The sequence below is a fragment of the Barbatula barbatula genome, assembly GCF_947034865.1.
Source record: "Barbatula barbatula genome assembly, chromosome: 3".
In the NCBI taxonomy this organism is placed as follows: Eukaryota; Metazoa; Chordata; class Actinopteri; order Cypriniformes; family Nemacheilidae; genus Barbatula; species Barbatula barbatula.
Window position 1 is genome coordinate 18,271,697 of NC_136764.1, and position 10,578 is coordinate 18,282,274.

Below are 10,578 nucleotides of genomic sequence, written 5' to 3' on the forward strand. Positions count from 1 at the left end.
GGCTCAACTCTACTCTACTAGTTTTAGCATCATTGAAAGTGGAGATGGGTGTAATTGCGTTCGATCGTTGTTTTGAGGAACGTTAACATTTCTACTTGAACCTGCAGAATAGAAAATGATGTTAGACCGGTTAATTTACTTAGCTTGCTTGAATTAACATCCTCCTGTTGGAGTTAACACCTACTGACGGCTACATAGCTCTTTGCTTCAGTGTGTTTTAGGTTGGGGTATGATCGTTTTTACCCAAATTTTGCATTGTAGTCATAATAATTGCAATCCTAAGCATTTGACACATTACCTTATAGTACTGTGAAAATTAATATATTTATTTATCATTATGTAATGATTTTGAAACTAATGGATACATAATACTGACATGCGTCACACTTTTCACATTAACATTTTTCGTGATTCTTATCTTAAATGCCAGTATATTACTTACATGACAGTCATAAAACAACAAGGGGGTTTTCAAGATATACACAAACAATGCCTTTCACACTGGTTTCGCATAAGAATAGACTCCTTTCAAGAAAGTGTGAAGCACACAGACATGCCTGTAAATGAATCACCCTTCCTTCACAGTGACTAAATAAGATTACCTTACTAAGAAATCTGGCAAACAACGATATGTAAATAACAACAGCTAAATTTCATATCAGATGGTGGCTGCAAATATATTCTGCTAAGCCGGAAGCAGCCCTTTGCTACTGTTGTTTTGAGCAGTGGAGATATCTTCTTCATATAAATAACAGAATGTCATTGCGAATCCTAAAGGTACTGTGCGTACAGTAATATTTAGGAGGGTCTACTGACTGAAATGCAATATTATAAACATGACTATTTCTTCAGAGGTGTATAAAGACCTCAAATAATGAAGTGTTATGTTTTATTACCTTAGAATGAACTATTTCTATCTACATACACCGGGGGTCCCCTTAAATTGAATTCACCATGTTTTTTCTACAGTAGCTCTAAACGGACAAACTGCTCTACAGAACGCACTTTGTAAATATCTTATCTCCTTAGGCAAAGAAGAGAAAACATGACGACATCTTAGTCCTGTATCAGCCACCAGTGTTTCAAAAGGGATGGGTGGTTAGAGCTGTAGGTTGGTTGCAATTCGCAACCTCACAGCTAGATGCTGCTAAAATGTCCACATTGCTCCTTTAAGCAGACACTGTATACAGCGGCTACAGTCTTTAATACTCTGCACATTTATCGTGGAGTTATGAATTTATAAATTAAAGAACAATGAAGCTGTAGTCAGTTACAGTTCAGTTCATTCAACAGTAATTTATTCCACTTTTAGAGTTTAGGAGGTCTGAGGTCTTTACTGAAATGTATGGTGAATTGTTTATTTTCTGATATGACTTAAAGGTCGGGCCGAGTACCAAAACAACCTTGTAGCTCAGCAATAAGGTGCACAGTGCATAGGCAAGACATTAGTCGAGCCAAGCGCTGACGAAAGTGAAAGATGGAGGTGGAGGTGTGTTTGTTTTGGTGGTTTGAACATCAACAACGGCTAGGAGAAATCAGACACCCTGCCTTTAACTGCCTGTTTTATCACCAAATGGTTTCAATGAAAGGTAATGGATAAACAAAAACTTTGAAAATTTAAAACTGTCCAAAGATATCTTCAAATGGTGTTACATTCAGTCGTTTACATTCTTTTGTGTTATGTGATATTTCTATGAAGTAATATTTATTTATAGGACTACAGAAATGCTACAGTTTGTTAATTACTGTCAAACTTCTTAAGTGCAATAATCTAACATTGTTCATCAAGCGTAATATCCTTGTCTTCTCTATACAAGCTAATCACCAGCTTCACACTGATTCGTTCCTTTTTCACATGGAACCAGTAAAACTGTCAGTCAAATGAAACGTAAGAGCAGCTTCTGCACACACAAACCATCAATGCAGTACTCAGTACATTGAACTACAAATAGTGCCCAAGCAACTCTACAGGAAGTTATGTACTTTCCTTTACACCACAATGTTGTAGGGCTTTCCTTTCAGTTTCTTCATCATTTCTTGTCTCTGAAAGAAAAGAAAAGCATGGACAAAAATATTTATATACCTATTTATAAAAAAATACTAAAAGCTTATATGCAGGTTGCATAGTTGTGTTTTGTAATTGAATGTTTTATATAATGCAAGCTTTTTGTTTTTCAATGCATGTTTTTAGACCCATATTTTCCTAAAATATTCTAGTCCGCTTTTATGCTTGGTATTTTTGACCAATGAATACCTTCGTAACTTAGTTTATCTAGTTTGTAGACAAACAACCTAATTTTCATGGTTTACTGATACCTGAGGTAGCATTAAAAGCAAATACATATATACTATAAATATATAGACCATTTTGCAAGACCTAAACAACACAGGTCCAGAAGCACTTCTTGTTTCAGTTTTTACAATACACTACACAAATGTTAGAACAAAAACCGTCCATCAGAACTTTTAAAAATAAGCCAAATGTTAAACAAACATCTTTAAGACTTACATGTGTGGAAAAAAAAAAAGGGCTCCTGTGCTTATTGTAACTTCCATCTTCCAACCATCTTGCAAAATGATCTATATCCAGCCAATGTCATATACCTGTATGGTAAAGTTATCACACAACATTAAAAACCAAATAAAGGCATCTCCTTAAACTTATTTTTTTAATATACGGCATGGCTCCGACTGTGATAATTGCACATAGTTAGTTCACTCCAGCCTCTATATTTCTTTATTACCAAGATGTTATGGAAACGTTAAGCTTTTTGACCTAGTCAAGAGTAGGAGCAAAATTCTTTTCAAAATCCTTATACACACCACACATGTCGCGCTGATTTGTGAGACAGTCATGTGACCAATAGATATCAATTACACCTTAACAATAAGTCACTGTGCTCCTGTCAGCCTGTCATGTATACGTGCTCTCTGTTGCATAGCGCTGACGAATAAGTGAGTTTATTCTGTGCGTGTGAAATAATATAAAATAAATATGCATGTGAGCTAAAAAGTATAGACGGTTACAAAGCAACAATAAACAAACGTGACTGCGCAAACATGCTTTTGTGGCCCAAACTTAACTTCCGGTACACATTTGCAAAGAATAGAGTCCCTGCAGATTACTTCTGAAAACAAGCTAAATAAATAACAAGTCAATTACATTAGCAAGCAAGTTAAAAGTATGTCTAGTCAGTATTATTGTGGGTTAACAGTTACTTGGCCAAACTTCAATGTGTCAAAGTTAAACGACCCATTCAACAAATTGTTTATTTAAAAGAACCAATATGCAATAAAATACAACAAAATTTTTATTTAATACAATTATTATACAACAAAATATTAATATAAGTTAATATTAAAATGAAATTAAATAGTTATATTATTAGCTACTAACCAGACCAATCAATAAACACAGACCGGAAGTTAACTTCGGGCTAGGTGTGTGCATCCGTTGAAACCATCTACATAATTGAGATTAGAGTGCTTGCTTTATGTTTTACTTTAAAGAGGAGGCTTGTTAAAATGCAGTGCACAGACTTATCACTGAACTGAACAACTGGGTAATCTACACTGACGTCAGTTTTGTATCGACAGTATGGGTTAGATCTACTGATAGTTAAAAGATGGCTTGCAACACACTTAACCTAGATGAAGAAGTTTTCTTAGATGTGGGGACATGATATTTCTTCTGTGTTTGAAGAGTTTCATTTGGAATCATGGCTCAGAGCTTCTAATGAACCAAACCTGTATTAAATAGCATGCTTTTTCATCCTAAGGAAACCCTAGATGACTGTATTGTACAATTTTAGTAGCACTGCATAATCATGGCCTAAACCGAACCTCCTCATAGTCTCATTTCAAAATGAGTAATATGCAGGCAGACCCAGGTGTACCCTTGAGAGTCCCAAAATAGTTGGATCTATACAATGCTGCAGTTAGTCCTAGATCAGAAGGAATTGGGTTACTCTAACCCTTACAGCGTTCCACTGTATACTAATATTAACCCCAGTATGAGAACATGGCCCATTTTTCATTAAAGTATTACACACTAAGCAAGACCTTTTGTTATTGTTAAGTTATTGTTAAGAATTATGATCATGTGGAGATGAAATGTACATGTCTGGCTAAACATAAAGATTTGCACACCGAGAAAATCCAGGTGGGCTCTTGCCACAATGAGACATTTAATCAACTAATGTTAGAAATCCGACTCCTCCTTTACGCAGAGCTTCCAAAGCCGTACATAAGCCCCCGCATTACCCTCAAATGAGGGAACTCTACTTGAATAAACAAAGAAGAGAATACGATCTTCTAAAAAGTTACCCATGGCAGAATAAAATGTATCCTGCTGTGGGGGCTCTACTGGAAGGCTGCCCTGAACACCCTGTCGCTCAGGGGCTGAGTGGGTCTGAAGTTGTCTCCCAGCATCCCATCATTCCCTTCAAGAAGCTCTGCTCCTTTAATGTGAGACCGGAGTCGACGGAACTCTTCAATCTGGGGCAGAAAAATAGTTTGGGTTAGTCGAAACGGCTAGTTTTTACTTGCTTGTTTTGACCCAAATATGTGTTACCTTTTACAAAAATACTGGGTTAATTTGATTTCATAAATGGGTTATATTTTCAAATGTTTTTCCTTTTAAAATAATATCTTTAAGTAAAAAAAATCACATGATAAACAAATGATCAACATTGTATTAGCTTTATTTTTTCTAATTACTTTTTGTACATTACATGCATTTACAAACAAGTCATAAACTTCAAATGATTTAGGCAACATATATGCCTACCTTGATTATCTGTTTTTGTTTTTAATAAAATTAAATATGATGTACAACTTATTAGTATAACGTATAATTTAGCATTTGGGTTACATAGAACTACCAAAAACTACCTAGGACTGACAAAATAACCCCCAAAAATGACCCAAATGGCTCAACCCAGCATTTTGGAAAAAAATAACCTAGGATTTTTTAGTGTTGTGCTTTCAGGTTTCAGAATTGACACAAATACACAATTAAAAAGTTAAAAAATTATATGATCATAATACATTATGTTACACGGAAGAGGGTTAAACAGATCTGGGAAAGTATTGGGTAAACTATTATTTTCATGTTAAATTATACAGTCATACAGTAAACATTAAAATACCTGCATCTGAGAGATGGTTAGTGGGTAACGGTAGAGAATCCAGATGACCTTCTCACTACAGGGTGGTGTGGTCAAAGAGCCCTCATACACCCAGTAATCTCTTAACAGGGGGTCTGAGGAAGTCAATGACGGCTATCAGATAGGCATCGACACCTTTATTTACGTAGTATATCACATGATGAAGCCATCAGAAAGAATCTGACTTCATAGTATAAGCAAAAAATAAACAAATATGGCATATCATGAATTAGATAAGCTAACTTTCACTTTCAACTTACCAGGAAGTAATGTGTTAGGGTTAAAACATGGAATAATTTTTGTCTTTCCCTGTACAAAGAAAAAAGATTTAAGGTCAGATAACTCTACAAGTTTACGTGTAATTCTAATCTGAAATGCTCACTTTATACTGCAGGTCTTGTAGGACATCTGTAATGGCCTTCAGTCCAAGATGTTCCTTTCCAACCTGCAAAGATTGCATCATATCTACAGTGTCAGATGAGCATGACACAGACCAAAAATCCATTTATACACATAGTACATGTTTTGTAGCTATTTAAAGCACTTCAATGGTCAAGAATGTGCCCAAGCTGTGACTGGGATGGTACTATTTAAAAAGGTCCTAATATTAAGGTACAGATATGTATACATTTGATGTATACTATGAAGTGCTTAAATGCACTTTGTAGTTGCAAAGGTTTACGGGGTATTGAAGAAATTCTGGCAGTGCTCAAAAAGCATAAAGCAGCTTTGAAATGATGTGTATTGCGAAAGGCGCTATCAAAATGTGCTGATGGCATGTTTATTTATGCAGTATTGCTGAGTATTGTCATATCTGATAAAAAGTCAAAAGTGATACCTGCACAAACAGTGCAATGATGAGAATGCCATTTTTCTTGCCCATGGCGTCCTCCACACTGTTGAATAATGTGGTGTTCCAGTGGATTAGATGAAGCTGTGAAAGATATTTATTACTTAACTTGAGGGATCTGCGTTTATATCAACCCTGAAATCACTATTATGTAGAATCAAAATGCAAAATTATGATTGTGATGATATTTACTTAATAGTCCGACTGTTACTATCTCCGGTTAAAGAACTGGTTTGACATAGTATATAACTGTGGCAACAACTTCTGGAACGACTGCGTCATGAATACAGTTTGACAAACATGCTGACAACAGTTCCTTATGATTCCTTGTGTACAGAAGACAAAGGCAAGTCGAAGTGGGAGAGCAGGTGCCAGGGACAGGTGAGCTGAATAGATAACTTCATGATGCATGTTGAATTGTAGCTGAAAAATGTCTCTTTATCTCCTTATACAGCAGCATTTGATCTGTCTTTATTGTATATTTATATATATTTTTTTCTCTGTACTACCATTGAACAACCACACAAGACGATGCACAGAATTGGCGGAGACATTTACCTCCATAGGAAAAGCTTTGAAGTTGACAGTGTGTTCAGAACCCCTCTGGTTCTCCTTTCCCCAGTGGAAGCGCACCTCGCTCAGTTCATACTCATGGTCACTGGGAAGAGGGCCACCGGTCACAACTGATACAATAATACAAGACACGGGAACAAGCTCACAATGAAGATCGAAAGGATCATCCTTTAATGGCATTTTATTCGGTCAAAGATAAGATTAATGTTTTAATATTCATTTCAAACCTGATTTAGACTTGAATATGATCCTCACAGTGTGACCATCATTGATAACTTCACAGTCCCTGCAAACCACGTAGTTGGGGTTAAGCCCCACCTCCAGGAGCCGGGGGTCATAGCATGCCTCCCTGGAGTTGAGATTTATGGGGGACTGGTACTCTCCATTTGCTTCAGGAAACAGAAGACCCCACTCAACACCTGGAATCAATCACAAGACAACAAATGGTGATTTAATTAACTATTGAATGGTGGTAGCTTTTTGTGGTTATCAAAAAAAACTTATCTTGCCTTTGAGTGTAAACTAACTTTGTCCTTGTTCATGACCCACTAAAACACAGTTTACAGCTAATCCTTGGTGGACTGTTACCTTGAAACAAACTTTTGCAACATGATAGGTTGTGTCAATCCTACTTCCTAGTTCCTTGTGAATGTGGCCTTGGAACAATACTGTTGCTGTGGATGGTAGACAGTGAACAATTTTTCCTAAAGTGACACTAAATAGGGGCTGTCAGACCTCCAGTGTCTCAAAATCATTAGTGAGGCGTCCAGCAGGAATACCAGACGCAGGGGGATACAGGATGTGCTAATTTGTTCCTCTGCTGCTTTTTCTGTGTTCTTCATTATTTTAATATTTTATTCATGACTGTTCAGTTGCTTTAATAATGTAAAAAAGAAATTCACTTACTGACTGCTAACAGTATTAAAAATTCCATGAAGTGCAATTATTAAACACTTTAAATATGCAATTATGTACTGAATATGAATGTGCACCTGAGACGTTTTACATATGAATCTCCAAGAGATCAACCTTGGCACATTTTTGAATTCTCTGACCTCAGAACAAGAAAGGAAATTAAGTCTGTTAACACTTTTGTCATTCATTGACAATAATAGAAAGGCATTTGTCTATAGAGCTGCTTAAACAATAGATAGTCACTTGGAATGGTAAGGTTTAATCTGACTTGTTTGTCAAAATTATGTTCTTCACTTATTCTTATCCGGTGACAATTTATCTACATTATATGATGTTTGTTCTTTACGTTGTGTATATTTTGGGACTTTTTTTGGCAAAATACAAATTCAAAAGGAAGGCAAAAACGTTGTCTCAACTTTATTATCTCAAAACTGCTCAGAATGCTGATAAAACCTTACAATTCCAAGGCCACAATATATAGTGCAAAAAACTGCATTTAATAAATGGACTTTTTTTGTAGAGCAAAATGCAAACATTGTTTCAGTATATTAAATGACCATTCATAGCATAGCATTGCTTAGTTAAAAAGGAGATTATACAAGTTATGAATCCAGACTATTCTTTGAATTAGTTGCTGATACAGTAAGTCTTACTTTTCATAGAAACTACAATTTGCATGAATATTTAACCAATCTTTTACATAAGGTACTAAATAACCCTAACACTGATCACTGATGATTTTTGTGATACAAACAGAATGCCAAAGAGATCCATTGCAAGATGTTAATTAACAGTTTTCGCAAACTGCAATAGGGATGTTTAAAGAGTAATTCTTTATCATGGGTGTGACAATAGAGTTTCATGTTTCACAAAGATGGGAATTAGTCAGTGATTATCAGACTGTAGTCTTACCTTCTTCATAGCCCCAGTCCAGCTCATCTTTGCCAGGATAGTTGTCAGACTCTTCAATAACATTATCAGCCATGGCAACACAATTTTGCAATTATCACAATAACGATCGCTCTGCCCCGAGAAGATGTCAAAAACTACGAGTTCTGTTCGGCCCCCGGTTTCAGGGTGAATTCTTCCTCTTCATTTGCTCACTTTCCATCCATCAAACATGAACAAAGTGGTGCATAACAATACTGTGGAAGTGATTGAACTTCAAAGGTAATGTCAGAAACAAAACTCCTAGGGAAGATTGCAATCAAGAGATCAAGTCCTCATTCCAATGATAATAATGATGAGTGTGTCCGATCCCCTTTCCTGACTCCTGATCTCTTCTAGATTATGGTCCTCCCTGTACGAACTCCCGAGCAAACCAAAAGAAACTTCAAAAAGCCCTTTTCTCTTAGCTGCTACGACCCACACTGTGCCCCCGCAAGCCACAAGCCATCTGATTGGCTGAGTGCAATGACTCTTTAGTCTCAGATGTAGCACCATAGAAACAACTCAGCAGTCTGGCCTGGTTTACAGTCAGGCCACGGGAAGCACAGTACACACTGGCAGGAATGCAGCAGTGATGTTGCTTTTGGACAGTTTCCTCCCACAATGGAGGAAATGGGTGTGGTTAGAAAAATACTCGCCAGGGGGAGGGGAAAAGGAGGAGAAACTTAGAGGGAAGAGGGAAGGTCTGGCAGAATTATTGTTTGCTTTGCACATTACTGATGGAGTTTTCAAGGTGAGGATGAGCAGGGCCCATGCGGCGCTTTCCTCTGATGGATGGATGTGATAATTTCTGCAGTGGAGGACTGTGTTGATCTTCAGCTAACCACTGACCTGCTTTTTTAAACCAGACATTTGCAAGAGACCTTGTTGTTTGTGCGCACTAATCTTATCATTTCTTCCTTTTTAATAATAATATCAAAATAGATTATCAGCCATTTCCAGCAAAGAGCAACAGTACATTTTAACACCCCAAACCGAACTTCCAATAGTTAGATGGGAAAGGGAAAGTTCACCCACACGGAAAACTTTTAGTTTGACCTTTATTTACCCCTCTGGAACACAAAATAATTTATATTTTATAATGACTACAATTGTAAAGTTCCTAAAATAGAAAAAGAAGTCCAGATGACTCATGATCTTTTGTAAAGTCATAGATTTGTGTGAACCAGATCACTAAACAAACATTTTTTGAAGGGAATTGAAAAGGAACAACAGGTTGATCTGGTTCACAAATCAAACCCAACAATTAATTTATGTATTTTAATGATTTCTTCAACTCTCTGACTCACTTTCACAACAGTTCTTGGGCAAATAGCTCACATGTGATGATCATTGTAAATAACAAGTTACATTTATGTCTGTCTGATCTACACACAAGATTTTCCTATGACTTTAGAAAACCTGTGTGAGGATTCACTTCTATTTTATGTTTCATGTAAGACATTGGTATCATCTTTGTCATATCGTCAGTCTGAAATGATAAGAGGGAAAGTAAATAATGAAAGAGGTTTTGTTTTGTTCAAAGGGATAGTTCACCAACAAAATGATTACCTCACCCTCATGTCAATTCAAACTGGTATAACTTCCTTTCTTCTGCAGAACACAAAAGAAGATATTTTGAAGAATGCTGACTTCCATTCTAAGAAACCCTGTTTCTTAAAATATCTTATTTTTGTACCACAGAAGAAAGAGTCACATGTTTCCAATGACATGAAGATGAATAAATGCTCATAGAAAGTTTACTTTTAGGTGAACTATGCCGGCAATGATTGTCCCAGGATTTCTTATTTAAGTAATACAGCTGAGCAATACACCTCATTGTCTTGAAATCTATATAAAGAAATTACTTTGACCCATATTTTCTAAAATGAACGGGAGCACATTATACATAAGTGGAACCACTAACTAATTAATTTGAAGTAGGTCATTTTACTCCCTAAAGCTTAAGGACTAAAATTACTTAAATACGGTTGTCATGTGACCTCAGGATTTAAAACCCATATTTGATTGTGTTTCATAAAAAAAGAGATTAGCAATGGTCAAACTATCTTTTCAGGATGGTGTGACTGTTGAAAATAGTAATAAGTATTTAATTGAACAACACAGTGTTGAGTTAGTTCATGT

At 36.2% G+C, this 10,578-nt stretch overlaps 1 protein-coding gene across 1 annotated transcript; it reads right to left on the reverse strand.

Moving 5' to 3' along the window:
• Window positions 1-306: 306 nt before the first annotated feature.
• On the reverse strand, window positions 307-9,011 carry ca8 (carbonic anhydrase VIII). The gene is made up of 9 exons (XM_079452071.1): window positions 8,419-9,011; window positions 6,819-7,010; window positions 6,577-6,701; window positions 6,007-6,102; window positions 5,551-5,613; window positions 5,429-5,477; window positions 5,151-5,263; window positions 4,327-4,497; window positions 307-2,043 (listed from the first exon to the last, which is right to left on the reverse strand). The coding sequence occupies exons 1-8, from the start codon at window positions 8,489-8,491 to the stop codon at window positions 4,363-4,365; spliced, it is 846 nt and encodes a 281-aa protein (XP_079308197.1). The 5' UTR covers window positions 8,492-9,011; the 3' UTR covers window positions 307-2,043; window positions 4,327-4,362.
• Window positions 9,012-10,578: the final 1,567 nt, after the last annotated feature.

Excerpts from the sequence above, each read along its gene's own strand:
- ca8 (XM_079452071.1), bottom strand. The coding sequence starts at position 8,491 with ATGGCTGATAATGTTATTGAAGAGTCTGACAACTATCCTGGCAAAGAT. Across the intron at positions 5,264-5,428 it reads CCCTAACACATTACTTCCTG|ACCCCCTGTTAAGAGATTAC; the intron begins GTAAGTTGAAAG and ends TGACTTCCTCAG. Across the intron at positions 4,498-5,150 it reads TAACCATCTCTCAGATGCAG|ATTGAAGAGTTCCGTCGACT; the intron begins GTATTTTAATGT and ends TTTCTGCCCCAG.